This window comes from Dromiciops gliroides, chromosome 4 (assembly GCF_019393635.1).
Source record: "Dromiciops gliroides isolate mDroGli1 chromosome 4, mDroGli1.pri, whole genome shotgun sequence".
NCBI lineage: Eukaryota > Metazoa > Chordata > Mammalia > Microbiotheria > Microbiotheriidae > Dromiciops > Dromiciops gliroides.
Window position 1 is genome coordinate 324,471,427 of NC_057864.1, and position 20,401 is coordinate 324,491,827.

Genomic DNA, 20,401 nt, shown 5'->3' on the forward strand with positions numbered 1-20,401 from the left:
TGACATTCTATGATTGTTAAGTCTGAACCCCAACTCTGATAACATGCCTAAGGCTCTAATAATTACTCAGAAATGGGCTGCCTGTTGTATCTTACTGCTTATTTCAAACGCACTGTTTTGTAGAGTTCCCATTTCATTGATTTTGTAAGAAAGATAAATTAACTCCATAAATAATGATATCTACATAAATAAAACTTGCCTGGTTATATAAACACTGATGAGGTACTGAAAAACAATATCTCTATTATACCATGAATGATCAATGTGAACTTTTAAGATTTATTAAAAAGGGGGAAAGGCCCTTAAAATTCCAAACTTACTAATTCATTAGTCCATGAAACTACACAAATAGTGCATTAACATTACTTGACATGTAAAATCTATATCTGATTGTTTACCCTCTCAGGGAGTGGGGAGAGGAGGAAAGTAAAGAGGAAGGGATAGAATTTGAAACTCAGAACTTTAAATCAAAATGTTAATTTTTAAAAAAGAGTACATGAGGGGCAGCTAGGTGGCGCAGTGGATAGAGCACCGGCCCTGGAGTCAGTAGTACCTGAGTTCAAATCCGGCCTCAGACACTTAACACACACTTACTAGCTGTGTGACCCTGGGCAAGTCACTTAACCCCAATTGCCTCACTAAAAAAAAAAAAAGAAAAAGAGTACATGAAAAATAATTTCTGTACATTAATTTCAGATAGCTTGCAGAAATTTGACAATATGGTAACTTCTGCACAAATGAAAATTACCAAATTAAATAAAAAGATACTAAAAAAATTTATGGTCACTTAGAGAATCCTACTTATAGAATTAGGGTTAGAAGAGTTGGTGTGAGCTCTGCCTCTTTTACTTACTATGAGATTTTGCCTTTAAGCTTCAGTTTCCTTATTTGTAAAATGGGGAAAATAATACTTTTCCTAACCCCCTTGTAAGATGTACTTTCGAGAACAAATGAGATAATGTAGGTAGAAAGTTTTGTAAGCTCTTAACACTCTTCACAAAGTCCTTTCTGATACCTTATAGTGACATGCAGCCAATGCCAGCAAATGCACTGCCATTCTGTAAAGGTTTCAAATACAGACTATCTGTTCTTCACGGATGAGCCAAGCTAAGGATGGAGAGGCTTATCTCCAGCACATAATCACCTGGCAATTAATTCTTTGGCCAAAGAGACCCATGAAATAAAGAAAACACACAAAGTCCTTTGGTCCTTTGGTCCTTCCTACAGAAGAAGAAAGGTCAGAAAGTAGCAGAGGATGCTAAGAATCAGTGTTTTGTCTTTTTTTTTACTTCCTCTAAAAATTCACTTAACTGATGAATATGAGATCCTTGTCCTGTGACCAAAGAGTGGACAGACATCTTGACGCTTTTTTTTGCGGGGCAATGAGGGTTAAGTGACTTGCCCAGGGTCACACAGCTAGTAAGTGTCAAGGGTCTGAGGCCACATTTGAACTCAAATTCTCCTGAATCTAGGGTTGGTGCTTTATCCACTTTGCCACCTAGCTGCTCTTAATCTTGACATTCTTACTATAAATTAAACCAGAAAACAAATAGCCACTAAATGGAAGGATGACTCACTGGTTTTCCTAGAAATGGTACATAAAAGTTTGGAGTTTGGTTGATCCTATACCTAAAGATAACAAGAAACATCATTTCATTGGTTATGACACAATGAATCCATGAAAAGCAGTTGTAAAACTACCATTACAAAAATAATTGTAGTGTAGGTATTAAAATGTATTCCAGAATATAAGGAAGTAGAAAAAAAAAGTTCTGTGAAGAGCTTAAAACCCTGAAAATTAAATCAAAATAAATTAATGTTTGGAGGTTTCAATACAAAAGGGAGCTTGTGATAAGACAGTGAAACATATTGGAAAATATAGTTCAAAAATGAAAAATATGACAGTACAAAAGCTTTTAAACTATAAAGAAACCTCAAGTCTGCAAATAAAGAATACTCTCTTCAAGAAGAGGGTTAACAAGTCCTAAACATGGCAAGCACTACATCTCTCTCTCTCTCTCTCTCACACACACACACACACACACACACACACACACACAAATAGATTTTAGCAAACAGGAAATGATTGGTTACTGATGTGAGTCATTTCCAAATGAGCTGTCTTTGTAGTCAGGCCCCCAAGCATCTATCTCTATGAAATAGAGTGCCCTCTTTTTATTCTGAATATTCTTCTAGCAATGCTGCATTGTTTTGACTCGTGAAACACCAACTTCAAAAGAATTAAAGAGTTGCAGGCACAAACACAAAGGGCAGCAGAGAGATACCTGAATAGGCTACAATATCTTATCAAAGAAAAACAGCAGAAAAAGCAAAGTTAAGGGAAAACAATCAAAGATGAACCACAGGGAATGGGGATTGACTGATCATATAACAAGTGTAAGGGATAACAAAAGGATAACTTCCATGACCATCGATATCTATTTTGTGTCAAGAGATCTGGAAGCAGGCTCCCAGTGTGTCAGGAGGACATGGACAAGAGGTGTAAAAGAACATGGGGTATGAATGGGTTGTCACCTGTGGGAGGAATCAACCACATCGATGAGCTCAAAGTACACTATCTGATGAAGATAGGGTACTGGATTTGGAGTCAAGTGGACCTTAATTAAAGTCCAAACTCCAGCACATACTAAACTGTGTGACACTGGGCAAACCATGTAAACTCGTCGTGCCTCTGTTTCTTCATCTGTAAAATGAGAGAGCTAGACTGAATGTCCTTTCATGTCTCTTTCAGCCCTTTAGCTATGTATGATCTTAGGAAGTTTCAAGGAATTAGCAATAATTCTCGTTACTACTACTTTTGATGGGTACCAAGTAGGGACAATAGTCTTGAGAACTTGAAGTTCTGTTCCTCTCTTATTTCTCTATTACTTCTCCAGAATGAAAAAAGGCCCTTGGTCCATAAGATTATTACAGAGGTTCATTAGATATTTTAGATAGATTAGCTAGAATTTTAGCCCCTTATAACACTTGCTAGCTGTGTGACCCTGGGCAAGTCACTTAACCCCAATTGCCTCACTAAAATAAATAAATAAATAAATAAATGAATAAATAAATAAATGAATAAATAAAAAGAGGTACTAAAATCACTAATTTTTTAATGATAAAAAAATTGAAGAAAAAGGAATGCATGCCTCCACCAATAAGATGAAAAGCACTTTTATCAAACAAATGGAATAAATTATTAGAGACAAAGACACTGGTTGGATTATATAAAGACAGAGATGTTTTGCAATCAAAAGGAATACCATTAAAATTGAAAGAAAAACACTGATGAAAAAATGTTGACAGAGTTATGGGGAACTAGACATTCTAATACACTGTTGACAGGGGAAGTCTAGTAAACACAGTTTGAAGCAAAATACAACAACAAATAAGTCACAAAACTGATCAAATCCCTTAGAGACTCCATCGCTAAGAAGGATTTTATTCTAAAATGTCATAGGAGGAAAAAAGGATGTATCCATTCAAAATATTCATAACTATTTGATTTAAAGTAGCAAAAATTTGGAAATAATCTATATGCTTAGTGATTACGTAATTTTTCTATTATTATATAAAGATCCCTAATACCCGGTATAGGACTATCTATACCATGGACAATTCATTTTCAAATACATAAATTTTGTTTGTATTGCCCCTCAAAAAGTGGAATAAATAATTTGTAAAAATAATAATGTTTAATTTTTAAAAATTATTTCAAGACAAGTCAAAAAGCTTTTTATTAAGCACCTACTCTGTGCCAGGTACTGTGTTAAGCCCTAGAAATACAAAGAAAAAACAAAAGACAATAACAAAGGAAAAAACAGTCCCTATTTGATTTATGTTTTCTTTGGGGGAACACCTTCTAATGATGAAAATCGCAACCCCTCTACATCTTAAGGCAGAGTCTTCATGAATTGCTGTATCCAAAAAACAAGTTATGATGAGGCCAAACTGATGTGCCTCTCTGGATTTGGCTAAGCTAGTCCCCAAACAAGAAACCATGCTCAAAACCCCTAAACGCTGAACTTTTCCTGTGTGCTAAGACTTGAAAGAGCTTTCATCCCACAGGTCTGGTCTCAGACAATTTAGATTCCTTCTACCTTCCACAATGAGGCAAAGAGATAAGGTTGTAGGAAGAGTGTCTATTCTATATGTAACAAAAGAACCCAACTTTTTCATATTTACTTTTATAGGAGATGGCAGAAAAGAACTACCTTGTGCAACAGCTAAATAATTGGCCATTTTATTCCCTATTCTCCCTTCCCTGCATCAAATGTCCCAACTACTTTTGCTCCCCAAAATTCAACTACCTACCAAAATAAAAGATCCAGAGAAGATCAGAAAAGAAAACTGATTTAAGACAGTATATGCATGACATTTCCCACATGTCCTACAGGCAGACAGTTCAGTGGATAGAGCACCAGGCCTGGAGAAAGACTTGAGCTTAAACCTAGCCTCAGACACTTGCTAAAGGCTGTCAGTCCCTAGGTAGGTCACTTAACCTCTGTCTGCCTCAGTCTCCTCATCTTTAAAATGAAAATAATAATAGCACCTATCTCTCAGGGTTGTTGAGTTATTTATAAAGTGCTTAACATGGTGCCTGGCCTATATTCAGTGCTTAACAAATGTCTCCCTCCCACCCTTTTTCCTTCCCTCCCCTCTTCTGAGTTAAACAAACTTTTAATTTATTTTTTTTCAGAACAGAGAAACTAGTTATCAATTCTTTTTCTTCTTCTGGTTTTCCAAACTGAGAATGGGAATTCTATTACTCTATTATAACAAAACCCCAATCTGAAAAAAAAAATCCAGAAATCTCACATTATTGAATGATAATGACTTTTGCTATATTTAAAACTTTTAAACTTACTCAAATCACAGGTGCTTTGTAATAGTGTTTCCAATTTGTAAATTTGTTGCCTGTTTTAAATAAAAAGAAAAGGTCAGTTCAGATAGTTTATATGATAGAAAGGCCATCTTGCAAATATTTCCAAATATAATACTGCAGACTACATAGCTCCTCCTTTGTTTATATCAGACTTTTCCTTCTGAAACATTTTAAATGAATATTTCATAAATTCATAGTACCTACTGAATATTTAGGGAACATAATCAGTGTGTAATTCTCATGGGGTTATCTCAGATAATGAAGTAATGAAGTTTTTCCTATAAAATAGAGAATTTTCTTTCAACTCACATCCTGGCCTCAGAAATTCTATTAAGAATTACAGGTAAGGGGCAGCTAGGTGGCGCAGTGGATAGAGCACTGATCCTGGATTCAGGAGGACCTGAGTTCAAATTTGGCCTCAGACACTTGATACTCACTAGCTGTGTGACCCTGGGCAAGTCACTTAACCCCAATTGCTTCGCGCCCCCCCCCCCAATAATAATTAAAAAAAAAAAAAGAATTCCAGGTACAAAAACCTATAACATCGTTTCATTTCTAGAACCAAAAGGGAGACGAGTAGGTCTTAACTATAATGTTCAAACCCTATTAACATTTTGAGTTTTGTTTGTCCTGAATGTGCTTATAAAACTTTTACACACCAAATAATGAGACAATAAAACAATTACATAAGAAATGTACAGTGAGAAACACCAGGTATAGTGGATAACAAGCCAGCTGTCAGGAAGAAATAGGCTCAAGTCTTGCCTCTCCTATATGCTGGTTATGTGACCATGAATTAAGTCACCCAACTTCTTAGTCCACTAGCCAACTCTCTCAGACTAGCAATTACAGGTGATTTGCTTTCCTGCAAGGAGGATAATAAGGTCTGGATCAAACAGGACAGTATTTATAATAATGCAACTAGAAGTTTAAAAAAAGGGGAAATATCAAGAACTGGTATTTTTGAGCAAATAATAATAGTTTATTACATATCAATATATTATTATACATACAGCCCTTTAAAGTTTCCAAATAATTTTCATACATTAACTCTTTTGAGTTCCACAACAATCACTCTCTGAGATAGGCTCTCTGGGTATTATTATGCCAACTTTATAGATGAAGAAATAAGTAAATAGAATTTATGTGACTTGCCCATATTTACATAACAATTAAATACAAAAGGAAAGATCTGCACCTAGATATTTCTGAATGGGTCCAGCATTCTATCCACTATATAAGGCACTATAACTTAAGATGCCAAACAATGACACTTGTCAGTTTGTTACACCCCCATCTCAATTCTACTTACCTTGTTGGTGGTGGTGATGGTCCTTCCTTCTTGAGGAGGACCATGACATCAGAGTGATGTCATGACTTGCACTGAATTGGATTTAAGTGAGGGAGGGCTGTGCAAGGTCACCAATCTTGTTCTCTCCTCCAGAAACATCTGGGACCAGTGGCAAGATGGCCTCGGATGTTTAAAGCAATTGGGATTAAGTGACTTGCCCAGGGTCACACAGCTAGTAAGTGTCTGAGGTGAGATTTGAACTCAGATCTTCCCAACACCAGGGCCAGCACACTATCTACTGTGCCACCTAGCTACTCCCAAATCTACTTCCTTACCCCAAATCATCTACTTACCTATAATTCCTAGAAAAGCCAACCTACATTCACTATCTATAACATCCTCTCTTGCTCCATATCTTTGCCCCATAGAAATAACTTTAACCAAAAATAATCTCCTATATGCAGGAAAGAACCAGACTATTCAATTCCCTTTTCCATGTATCAGAAATACTTTTTTACTATGGGCTTTTGGATGATGTCACTCTCTTGATCTTTCTGTCTTCAACAACTTCAAAGAATTATCAAAGTTGATTTGACATGTGTCTTTTTATAGAACCAGGAAGAGATTTTGAAATTTTAGGCTTAAGCTCCACAAGTCATCAAAAGGACTCAATGTTTACATAAGCAAAGTGTCTTTTAAAAATTTTCCCCCACTTTTAGATAATTTAGAGTCATATGATTATTGGAAGGAACCTTAGAAACCACAACAAATCACTTATATTTTGCAGATGAAAAAAACAGTGCCTGAACAGATGAAGTGATTTACACAAGGTCACTTAAGCTGTAAAACAGCAAATGGAATACCCAACAAATATAGAAGGCTATAAAGAACAGGATTATTAAGACAATAAAAAGATTATTCAGTCAAATTTACTTTTGCTACAAGATGAAGAAGATAAATAATACAGATTATTGATCTCACAAACGAGACTGTTATACATCTTCATGTTACTATAAAATGTTTGAAATAAGTTCTATACTTTTCTGGCTTTTAAAGTAGTAGGTTCGTCACTATCTGTTCACCCATGCTATTCACTCCAACTCCCCTAAAAAAACACATACCTGCATAAAGAAAAGAGATCTCTAGAAGAATTCACTAATGCAATTTCAGTCACCCACTGGAAGCCAAAGAGTTCCACTATATCTTCTTCAAAGTTGGTTGGTAAAGGGTCCAAGCTAAGCATCAACCTGAAATATGAACATTTGAATTCTGTCACGGCTTTTTGGTATAGACTTCAAAGAAATTATTGTGCTACATGGTGTATGACAAAACTTTTTATTATTATGGTATGACAACATTAGTTCACTCAATAACATCATCCTTTCTGATCCTTGCACACAACACTCCATCTCTTGACTCAATTTTCACTGTCTATCCCCCATGCATGGAAGGCTCTCCCTGCCCTTCTCTGTCTTTCAGCTTCCTTCAAGTCTCATTTAAAGTCTTTCATTCTGCAAGAAGCCTTCCACAGTTCCAAGTCTTCCTTAGTCTTAGTGTCTTCTCTTGGAGATTACCAGTAACTTATCCTATACACATCTAAGTAGTTGTATGCATGTTGTCTCCCCCACTACACAGCAAGCTCCTTGAAATAAGAGACTTTTTTTAATGCTCAGCACAGTAACTGGCACACAGTAGGCACTTAATAAAAACTAGGTGATTGACTGACAGAAAATAAAACATCTACCGTATGCCTACCATATCCAAGGTTCTGAGAGAGAAAAATAAATAAAACATGGCCCCTTCCCTCAAGCTTGTAAAGCATCAGGCGACAAAGTACTTACCTTACAAACTTATAACAAAATTAATAAAAGTACTCTGGTATAATACGGAGCCTGGTGTGCTGTAAGTTAATGTCTGTCTCAGAGAGTAATTTGAAAGGTGTCCCTATAAAGTAATCTTTTAAAAACAGAATTAGGTCACAACACTCTCTTGATTAATGATTGCATTAGTTCTGTTAAGAGGTATATTTGACTTTGAAATCTAGTTAAAAGTCACTCTGAGCAAAACTGTTGAATAATGTGATTGATCACAGAGGAATACATACATGACAACTATAAAAGGTCATACACTAAATAAAATAAAGACCCAAGGAAAAAAAATATTTTTTAAACTATGGATGCAAGCTAAAATAGATCATTTTGATTACATGAATTTAAAAAGTTCTTGCACAAAGCCAAATCAACTAAAATTAGAAAGGAAATAGTTTAATAGGAAAACATTTTTGCAACCAAGTTTCTTTATTAAAGGTCTCATTTCCAAGATATACAAAGAACTGATTCAAATTTATAAGAATAAGAGCCATTCTCCAATTGATAAATGGTCAGAAGATATAAACGGGCAGCTTGCAAGGGTATAAATCCAAGGTATAAATAGCCAAATGGAAAAAAATGCTCCAAATCTCTAATAGAAAAATAAAGAACAACTCCGAGGTTCCACCTCTGGCAAAGGAAAATGTCAAATGTTGGAAGGGCTGCAGGAAAACTATGAGGAGCTATGAATTGCTAATCATTCTGGAGATCAATTTAGAACTGTGCCCCCTAGTTCACTAACCAGTGCATAACTTTTGATCCAATGGTACCACTAATAGGCCTATACCCCAAAGAGATCAAAGAAAGAGGGAAAAGATCATATATACAAAACCATTTACAGCAGCTCTTTATAGTAGCAATAAACTGGAAAGTAAAAGTGTGACTATTAAGTGGGGAATGGCTGAGCAAATTATGGTATATTAATACAATAGAATATTATTGTGCCTCTTACAAGAAATGTTGACAGGGATGGGTTCAGAGAAACCTTCTAATACCTGTATGAAATGAAGAGTGAAGTAAGCAGAACCAGAAGAACAATTTATAGGACACTATCAAGACAAACAATTATGAAAGACTTAAGAACTCTGATGAATGCAGTGACCAATCACAAATCCACAGGATTGATAATGAAGCAAGCTATCCATCTCCTGAGAGAGGTGACTGACTCAAGATAAAGTATGAGAAGTATATTTTTGAACATGACCAATGTGGGAAGTTATTTTGCTTGGCAATGCACATTTTTACAAGGGTTTTGTTTTTCAATAGGGGGGAGGAGGCTGGTGGGACAGGAAAAAATAAATGCTTGTTAATGGATAAAAATAAAAGTTCAAAAGAAAAATATAACAAGTGTTACCATAGAGTAACAAGTTAAAACTTTGACTTGATAAGTAAACTGAAAGCAATTTCAAAAGAGAGACAAAATGTTGAGCAATGTAAATAGCTTTGTGAAAGTATTTCCTCAAAATTCAAAACTCATGTGAATACATAAATTTCACACGTGCTTTAAAAAAAATTTCATTCATTTTCAAGCTCTAAGTATACATATATGTGTATACATATAGCTATGTGTGTGTGTGTGAACACACACAGCCTGAAAATGAATGTCAATATATGGAGAAATATATATCATGTACATATACATATATATGAATGAATGAAATAAATGGGGAGGAGGAGAAAAACCTATGCCAAAACATAGCAACCTTCTAAGGAAGTTCCAGTTTAACAACTCTATATTAATATACAACTAAGAGTCTCAAATCTCCTATCTTCCACAACCAAACTCACACCATTCAGAAAAGTCTACCTAATGTCATATCTTGACTCTCCTGAACCATGTTGGGGATGCTCTCGCCAAGAAGCCAAGGGTAAGATTGCGTGTATGAAGCCAAGGGTGTTTCTTAAGCATGGCAAGGGCAGGAACAAAATTTAGACAAGAATCAGTATCATTTTCCCACAAACTCTTATCAATTGGCCATTGACAGCAAAGCTATTAATGAACTAACGAAGGAGAACAAGTCGCCCAGTTCTTACCTCTTCAGAGATCCACTTGCCAGGTGGGAATCCTGAGAAAAACTTTTCCTTCCATCAGAGACACAAGAAAAGCAAGGGGGTCTACACCATTCCTTCTCTAGCTCCATCTCCAAACTTTCAGTAAGGAATGAAGACGCCATGGGGTGGCCATCCATTGCTTACACCGTTACCTGAAAAAAAGTTTCGGGTTGCTGTGGTTTTAAATCGGCACAAGCAGGCTGGTCTAACTGAGGGAATGGAAAATGATGGCAAAGTTTTCAAGGAGGCTTCCTAAACTGGCGAGGACGGTGACCAGTTCAAGTTCTGCCAGAGAGCAACTCCAGTTTTCTTCTCTGTAAAATGGGGAGGTGAAGGGGGTTGCTGCAGACGGGCCCCTTTCGATCCCTTCCACTGCAATAGTTCAGGCGAGTATGAAGACACCAAAAAGGGGAGGGGGAAAACACAGGGGGCGGGCAGGCTCGGCCTGTGCACGTTTCCGGACTGGCCACCCCCCTCCCCCCCCCCCACCTCTTAGGCGCAGCTTCCCAGAGCGCCTGTCCCGCACAGTGAAGAGGGGTTGGGGTGAGGAGGGAAGGCAGGACCTGATTGCCCTTGGCATAGGGAGAAGACCAGGGAATCAGTACCTTGCCACCGGGCACCACGACGGCCGCTCAGCTCGGGTTCGGGAGGTCAGCCCTGCCACCTCAGCTAAAGCGCCTGAGCCGGAACAAGTGAAATTCCCGCCACCTAACGCAAGCGCGCCCAGGAGGAGGCGGGGCCTAGCCCGGCGGCCAGCACGCCTCGCCCCAAGTTCAGGCTCCTCCTGTTCTCAAAGCCCGGGCATCTCGGCCTGGCAGCAGGGAAGACAGGAAGATCTCGCGAGAGCAGGTCTCCCGAGGACTCCATTCTTTCCGACTTTCCCATTGAAAGAGAGTGATGATAATCAGTGGGCTGGGGGCGGAGCTGCGAGTGGAAATTGAATGACTTGCGCGTGCGCACTTATGAGTACAACCACCACTTCATAGGATTAACAGGAAGAGTCCTGTGAGTGAATCTGAAGTTAGTTTAGCACATCGCTTTACTGCTGTTGTTCCTTCCCGAAATTCAAGAGCTTTTTTTTTCTCCTGGGCCCATCCTTTCTTGGAATTTAGGACCATAGATTTAGAACTCTGGAAGGGACCTTGTTCAGTGTTCAGTCATTTCAGTCGTGTCTGACTCTTCCTGACTCCATTTGCAGTTTTCTTGGGAGAGATTTGCCATTTCCTTCTCTTTACAGAAGAGGAAACCGAGGCAAAAAGGGTCACACAGCTAGTAAATGTCTAAGGTCTGATTTGAACCCTCAAAAAGTCTTCCTGGCTCTCTTAACCACTGCCCCACCTGGCTACCCAAGGGAAGGAAGCTTGGAAATCTTATCCAAACTCTGCTTTTACAAATGGAGAAACTGAGGCCCAGAGAGTTTAAGTGACTTCTCCAAAGTCACATAGTAAAATGGCACACGTGAGAGTGGAGCCTAGGGATTCTTTTTGAAGGTCAGTTAATCGCTATTAATCACAGTAGCTAGCCCATAATAAATTCACTGCCCTTACCCTCCAAAGAGTTTACATTCTAATAAGAGACAAACATGCAACTCTAATAATTTATTCAGCATAGACTGAAAGTTATCTCAGAAGAGAAACCGCCTGCAGCTGGGGGAGGAGGAGATTGGGGGTGGCAAAGGCTTACTGAATAAAATGGGGTTTAGGCAGAGTTTTCGAGGAAACAAAGAGATGGAAAATAAGACAACAGTCATTAAATAGGACCATAAGGTCCAAGCTGCATACAAAGATGAAATCAGAGATCTGGATTTTTTTTAAAGGGGGGGGGCATATAACAAGGAGTTTTATGTTCTTAAAAAGAATCTATTAAAGGAGACTTTCCAGTCTCAATCTTTGAAGCAACCACAACACAGTATCTTTTCCTCTTGAGCCAGGCGATATTTCCTGGCTATTCTAAATCTATCCTGTTTCAGTTCAATATATTCTTTGCTTTGCCCTCTGTTCAGTACCCTCTGTCCAGCAAACCTTTCCTTACTTGTAAAAGAGGGAAATGCAAATCCCTTGATTCTATGAATTAGAAGATGAATGAATACCCTCTATTTTGTTGGGGATGGAAGGAGAACTGGGTAGAGTTGTTGCAGAAGTAACTGACTGGGGGTGGCTAGGTGGCACAGTGGATAAAGCACCGGCCCTGGATTCAGGAGTACCTGAGTTCAAATCTGGCCTCAGACACTTGACACTTACTGGCTGTGTGACCCTGGGCAAGTTGCTTAACCCCCATTGCCCCTAAAAAAAAAAAAAAAAAAGAAGTAACTGACTCCAACCAGTTGATGAAAAATGAATTCTTTCAAACCAAATGACTAATTTCTTTAGTTAGTTGATTCCTCGTGTTCGTTGTTCTCCCTGGATTCATTCTTCCATGGACTCATTTCCTCTTCATTAGTACTTCCTCCATCAGTTCAGATATAACTTGACAAAAACCTTCTTATCTTGTGATTCTTGTCTATCATGGGGAAAATAGTGTAGGGGTTTGGGATAGGGATAGGGGTTTGGGAAAGGGGCTAGGGGTTTGGGGTCCTTAGGAATTCCTCTTTAAAGAATTACACCCTCTTGTACACAAAAGCAATTAGAATAAGATAGTAGTTTATTTAGGGGCTGGGCAAGGGAAGGGAAACCAAGAGAGAAATCAGTGGACTTCTTCTCATGGGGAGAAAGGAATGGCACAGAGCACGGCTCTAAGATACCAATCTCTGAGCAGGAGACAGGCAGATACTTTTATAGAGTTTGGATGGTGGTCCCATGAGGTGTAGAGGTTTGGGTTTTGGCGTCCTTAGGAATTCCTCTCTAAAGAATTACACCCTCTTGCACACGAAAGCAGTTAGAATAAGATGGTAGTTTATTTAGAGGAAGGGGAAGGGAAGGGGAACCATGAAAGAAGTCCTTGGACTACTCATGGGGTGAAGGCATGGCACAGAGCGTGACTCTGAGATACCAATCTCCTTGAGCAAGAGACAGGCAGATACTTTTATAGAGGACTGATGGGGGTGACCATCTGACTGTGGAAAGTTCCCCTATTGAGGGAGGACCATCCCCCCTGGTGGTGGCTAGAAGAGTTGGGTGAGGGGTGGCTGCAGATCTCTCAAGCCATCTCTCTCCTCAGGACACAAAGGCAGCAGCTGCACCTAATCTTATTTCCCCAGGGTTGGGGGAGACTGGAATGAAGGGTGATGGTCCCAGAGCTAGCTCAGTCCTGATCAGGTTCCACTTATCTCTGTAGCTGTGTCTGTTCTTTGGTTTAGTTTCTCAAGGAGAAGTTTCTTTGATGTGCCCCATAGAACTTATGGGGTGCTCTGGGCCCATAACAGAAACATTTGCAGATGAGGAATTGAGAACCAGAGAGACTGAAACATACTGAAAAGCTCATAGCTAGTTAGTGATGGAGCTAGGACTAGAACTCATGTTTCTTACCCGCCAATCCAACATTCTTTCCACTGAAGTATATCATATCTCCTTGGGAAATATAGTTGAGAAAACATGTTCAACCCTTCTCTCTAGTCCCAAAATTCCTTTAACCCTACACAGTGGCATTGGACTCAAGTTTCTCTACCTTTAAAGGTTCTCAGCTCTGATCAGTAAAAACTCATATTTTTCAGTGTAGCTAATCTCAGGTAAATATTAGGACAAAGGAACCTAATTTATGTTAATTTTAGCCTCTCAGACTTCACAGAGACATTTGCATTTTTAAAGAAAATGTTACCTAATTCAAATGAATCTATAATTGGAAGGATTTCAGGCATTATATCAAAATGAAATTTTAAAATCCAGCTAATGTGGAGCAAAGGTTCTTTGGAAAAAGGGTTTGAATTCTTATGCCTGGGAAAATTCTTTTTTGCATCAGCTCACCTGAGCTATTTCTTCTGTTCCATCCCTCTGTTGGCAAAGAAAGGAGGAGAGGAAAGAAGAAAGGAAAAAAAATTATTGATTTTCTTTCCTTAAAAAAAAAATTATGTCATCCCAGACTCTACCCTTAAAAAAGAATCTTCCCTTGTGTCAATTGCTTATCTACTGAGATGGAAAAACAACCTTTCCTCATTCCTAAGGTAGTAGGAAAGAGAAGAGAGATCTCAAGAGAGGATGATATAATAAAGTGGGAAAAATTGGGGAAAGGTATCGCCATGTACTGCTGCTACCACTTTAATTGTAGATAAAGTAGCTAGAGGGATATGACTGAGCAGGAATGGTAAAGGACTATGGCAGAACTATGGAGCAATTGCAGACCTGACTGTAGCTGTCCCTGTTGCTAAGAAAACTAATAGGGGCAGCTAGATGGCGTAGTGGATAGAGCACCAGCCCTGGAGTCAGGAGTACCTGAGTTAAAATCCGACCTCAGACACTTAACACTTACTAGCTGTGTGACCCTGGGCAAGTCACTTAACCCCAATTGCCTCACTAAAAAAAAAAGAAAGAAAACTAATAACATCCAAACTCTTTACCTTTACTATTACCTTCTCTGGGGAGAGCACTGAGCTCCTCAAGAATCTCGGGGATAGGGGCAGCTAGATGGCACAGTGGATGGAGCACCGGCCCTGGAGTCAGGAGTACCTGAGTTCAAATCCGGCCTCAGACACTTAACACTTACTAGCTGTGTGACCCTAGGCAAGTCACTTAACCCCAATTGCCTCACTAAAAAAAAAAAAAAAAAAAAAAAAGAATCTCGGGGATAAGAGGGGTTACCATAGGCCTTGAATGAATGTGGTTTCTCCAAACTAATGTGTTCACTTATTGTACTCATGGGTTCTGTGTGTGTGTGTGTGTGTGTGTGTGTGTGTGTGTGTGTCTTATTAGGGGTTAAATGCAGCTGAGGGGTAGGCAATTGTGTGTCAAGGTAACTAGGAGAGATTGATAGACATAATTAAAGCTAGAACCTATTTCTCCGCAAAATTATGAGCATTCGTAACTAGACAAAAAGAGATATTATTAATTTGAATATTATGAATGTTTGAGAACTGACCAGCATACTGGGATTTTTAGTTCAATGGGACAAGGATTTCCTCTCAGCCCTGAGAGCAATTTCGACTATTTGAGCCAGAAAGTGGCTTGAATTAAATTGAGTATTGAAAAAGATATACAGTCTTACCCATGCCTGTCAGCAGATGTTGTTATATACTCTTCACATGTTTAAAAAGAAACTTGGGGTCAATCATGAAAGCTCGTATAGTATATTAGTCCATGCTAAGAAAATAAGAACAGATAATACCAGGAATTATCTGTAAATACACAAAATTAAATTAGGGTAGAGAGCCAAACCTTTGTCCAAATGTTAGGAATATTCCTAAGGTGGAGGGGGTGGGGGTATAAAGTAGCAGAGAGGTCTGAACGATTGTGATTATATTCATAACTTTTTATCTAACATAAACTCCGTAAAATGAGAGAGAGGGTGACCACATGCAACCTAAACTTCTACTCAGGGAGAAGAGGGGCAAAGCCTGAGGAGGATTAAGAAGTAAAAAGGATTGAGTACTAGCTGGTCAAGTCTATCTTCCATGGTAGCATCTACTAGTGTTACATTTATTTTTCATGCTGAAATTCACTAATTCAAAAGAAAAGTAGTTACAAAGTAAGTTTATGATAAATGAAACCAATTAAAAGTCCAGATCATTTGCTTCCTCACCTCCCATCCCCTTCAGATGTAGGCTAAGTAACATTTTAGGAATTACAACATGCCAATGGTAAAAAAAAACACTATACACAATATTAATAAGATACTCAACTTTATTATAGTAAAAAGCTTGAGCTACTTTTATTCTGTTCTAGAAACAAGGATCGGGAATTAATATACCTTAACTCATGCCTTTGTCTACCACTATCCTGCCATACCCTTCCTGGAAAAAAGAAAACCACATGTAGACAGGCTCTTTAATAACTCATCACTGATCAGTAACTAATGACACTACTTAGCAGAAAGCCAATTCACTTTTGAGATATGAGTAGACCCTAACCACCTCAACTAAATCTGATAGCTTTTTCTAGCTGTAGGCCTTGCTGGGTCTCCCACATCTTCATTCATAGGATATTAAGCTTATTCTTTAGCCCTTTAGGTAACTGTTCTACACACTCAAATTGTTTTAGAACAGTAAATTCAATTCAGAGACAAATTGTCTCAGAACAGTAAATTCAACTATTATCCTAAAATGGGATTTTATATTACAGATATAGCTATAAACACATATACATATACATATACATACATACATATTATGTATAATATATAAAACTTATGCCTCACATCAAATGAGGGGGAAAAACCCCAAGGTGGAGTTCACTCACCTGTTCTTTTAATCTTGTATCCACTCTTGCAGTGATTAAACATATCTATCTGGTCATTTACCTAGGGCAACTGGGGACACAGGACAGTTAAAAAGGATTTCTTTTCTTGCTATAATAATTAATGGAGGGGCAGCTAGGTGGCACAGTGGATAGAGCACAGGTCCTGGAGTCAGGAGTACCTGAGTTCAAATCTGGCCTCAGAGACTTAACACTTACTAGCTGTGTGACCCTGGACAAGTCACTTAACCCCCTTTGCCCGGCAAAAAAAAAAAAAAAAAATCAATGGAGGACACCAGAATTCTTTAGACTGTAATTAGACTCTCATTGCCCTGTGAATCTGTTGTGATTTCTACTATATCTAGATCAGAAATAGCATCACTCAGGAGTAAGTCAGTCAGTAAACAATTTTGTATTAAGTACTTCCTATGTGTCAGGCATTTTGCTAAATACTGGGGATGCAAAGAAATGCAAAATCCTATTAAAAACCCCATCTCCCTGCTATAGAGGAGCCTCCATTCTAATGGGGAGAAAACATGCAAACTCTATGTACAAAAAGGATATATACAGAAACAATCAGAGATAATCTCAAAAGGAAGGGACAAAGATTAAAGTGAACTGGAAAAGACTTCTGGCAGAAGTTGAGGGGGCAGCTAGGTGGCGCAGTGGATAAAGCACCGGCCTTGGATTCAGGAGTACCTGAGTTCAAATCTGGCCTCAGACACTTGACACTTACTAGCTGTGTGACCCTGGGCAAGTCACTTAACCCCCATTGCCCCACAAAAAAAAAAAAAAAAGAAGAAGTTGAGACATCAGCTGAGATCTGAAGGAAGCCAGGGTAGCCAAGAGGTAGAGGTAAGGAAGGAGAGCATGCCAGGCATGCCATGTGTAAATCATAGCAAGAAAATCAGTGTCACTGCATTACAAAGAACATGGAGGGGAGTAAAATATAAGAAACCTGGAAAGGTGAGAAGGGGCAAAGTTATGAACAGCTTTAAAAGCCAAATGGAAGATTTTGTTTTTAATCCTAGGGGTAATAGAGAGCCACTGGAATATACTGAATAGGGGAATTATATGGTCAGAACTATGCTTAAGGAAGATCTATTTGATAGCTCAGTGGAAAATAAATTGTAGTGAGAAGACACTTGAGACAGAGAAACCTATAAGTAGACTATTACAATCATCTAGGCAAGAAGTGATGAGGGCCTACACTTCAGTATCAAAGGAAAGGAGGTGGGGGAGTTGAAAGTTTAAAGGTTGAAAGGTTGAAATCAGGGGCAACTAGGTGGTGCAGTGGATAGAGTATTGGCCCAAGATGTGAGTTCAAATCTGGCCTTAGACACTTGACACTTAACTAGCTGTGTGACCCTGGGCAAGTCACTTAACCCTCATTGCCCTGCAAAAAAATAAATAACCTGACACAAAGAACCAGTAAATCTTCCAGAGAAAAGCCCTTTTGCCCCTCAAAAGTTGAAGAAAGGGGCAGCTAGACACTTGACACTTACTAGCTGTGTGACTCTGGGCAAGTCACTTAACTTAGGGGAAATGTTTTATGCCATTGCCCTGCAAAAAACAAACAAACAAACAAAAAAACAAAAAACGAAAGTTGAAGAAAACAGATATATGTGAGGATGTTAACCCAGGGGTATATGGGTAAAAGTTTAACAACTAGTTCTCTAGGGAAAATGCATTTGGCCTTCAGGTCATAGTTTGCTTACTTCTGGTCTAGACAACCAACAACAACAACAACAACAAAATAAAACAAACCTTGATTTCTAGCATTTGCCAATTTCTAAGAATAAATCCCCCCCCCCCCCCACTGAAAATTTAATATTGGGCTCTTGAAATAAGTTTGACCAGACTTAAACCCAGGGAAAAAAGAATCTCACTAGCAATGAAAAATTCCTGTCTAGTTCCCATCCAAACTAGGTAAAAATTAACCTAAAACAGGTAATATGGGAATAACTAGTTCTGTTCACCTAACTTTCTTTCTTTCAACTTCTCCTTACCTTCCCTACTTCACATATCTTGTCACATATCTTCAAATCTTGTCAATTCTCCCTCCACCACATCTTCTGCATTTAACTCCTTTCCACTCACACTATATCTTCTCTAATTTCAGGTCTTCATCATTTCTCTCCTATCCTATTGTAAAATCCTAATTGGTCACATTGCCTCATGCATCTCTCTGAGACACAGCCCTCTGATGGGGGCATCATGGGAGAGATATAGATGCCTTAGTTTGGCATTTAAAGCCTTTCACAACATGGCCTCAATATATATTTCTAGCTTTATTACACATTGTTCCCCTTTATACACTTGTTGATCCATTCTGACTGAAATGTACTCCAATTTCACCTTTGCCTCCAAGAATCTCCAGTTTATTCAACTCAAGAATTGCCTTCTCCATAGGGCTTTTACTGACCCCTCCAGCTGCTACTGATTCCCTCCTGTAATGACTTTATATCAATCTTTTGTTTATATGTATTATTTTTTTCTTATAGAACGTAAGATTCTTACAGGCAAATACTGCTTCATTTTTGTCCTTGTATCCAAAGTGACTGGTGTAGTGCCTGTCAACATGGTTTGTTCTTCAGTGATTCTCAGTCCTGTTTGACTCTCTGTGATCCCATTTGGGGTTTTCTTTTTTTTTTTCTTTCTTTTTTTTTTTTGCAGGGCAATGAGGGTTAAGTGACTTGCCCAGGGTCACACAACTAGTTAAGTGTCAATTATCTGAGACTGGATTTGAACTCAGGTCCTCCTGAATCCAAGGCCAGTGCTTTATCCACTGCGCCACATAGCTGCCCCCTATTTGGGGTTTTCTTGGCAAAGATACTGGAATGGTCTGCCATTTCCTTCTCCAGCTCATTTTACAGATTAGGAAACTGAGGCAAACTGGGTTAAGTGACTTGCCCAGGGTCATACAAGTAGTAAGTGTCTGAGGCCAGATTTTAACTCAGGAAGATAAATCTTTCTGATTCCAGGCCTAGCACTTTATCCATTTTGACACCTAGCTGATCACCTAGTATGTAGTGGACACTTTTTAAAATTGATTTGTTTATTGGTTTTTGTGGTGCTAGGCAGGCTGATTGTATTTATTTGTTTGTTTGTTTGTTTTGGGGATCAGATGTCCAGGATTTTGTTTTCAACATTTTATTTCAAGGGTAATTGATGATTATTAAATTGTCTCTCATTCTATTTTTTCTGTGTGCAAACTTTAAAGCACTATATAAATGCTAGCTATTATTTTTTTAGTTATCATTGTTATCTTCAATATTAGGGTAAATTAGTTGGATTCAAAATTAGTTAGATGGCCTGACTCAAATAGTAGTCATTAATAGTTCAGTTTCCCCATGACAGAAAGTCTCCAGGAGAATGCCTCAGAAATCTTTGATTAACTATATGGTATTTAGCATTTTTATAATTAACTTGGATAAAAGTACAAATGGCATGTTTATTAAATTTGTAGATTACTCAAAACTGAGCAGGATTGTTAACACAGCGGATGACAGAGTCAGGATCCACAAAATTCTTCAATCAATCTGCAAGGGTAGGAGTTGATGGAGTAAATCAATCAAATCACCCCACCCCATTTAAACTAAGTGTCAGGATGCTAAAAACCTGATAAATTAACCAGGTGAAAACACTTCCTTATTGAAACTATCAATCATAGGCTTTAGACTAAGTATAAAAAAATCCTTGATCAACAGGACATCCATAAAACATAAAGCCAGTTTGAGTCCCAGAGATTTGAGTGTCTCACATCAGAAAAGGGAGAATGTTCTAAATAACCAGCCTCAGAGAAATTGCTTTAGAAGAGCAGAGCTGCAGACCTCAGCCTCAGCCTTGTTTTTTGTCTCTTCTTTCCACCCTTGTGAGAGTCGGAGGAGGATCTTGTGAACTTTGAAGGTCAAGAGGATTTTGGATTTCTCGTCCTCCTATTGGTTTCCTAGGAGCCTACTTGGAACAGCTAATGGCAATG

At 38.5% G+C, this 20,401-nt stretch overlaps 1 protein-coding gene across 1 annotated transcript in view; it reads right to left on the minus strand.

The window, feature by feature from the left end:
* The window catches only part of MMS22L (MMS22 like, DNA repair protein), a 174,884-nt gene extending 164,027 nt beyond the window's left edge, over positions 1 to 10,857 (minus strand). Inside the window, 4 exon segments of the mRNA XM_044004415.1 lie at positions 4,871 to 4,920; positions 7,301 to 7,426; positions 10,082 to 10,251; positions 10,705 to 10,857. Coding sequence (XP_043860350.1) covers positions 4,871 to 4,920; positions 7,301 to 7,426; positions 10,082 to 10,236 — 331 coding nt within the window. The 5' untranslated portion in view covers positions 10,237 to 10,251; positions 10,705 to 10,857.
* Positions 10,858 to 20,401: the final 9,544 nt, after the last annotated feature.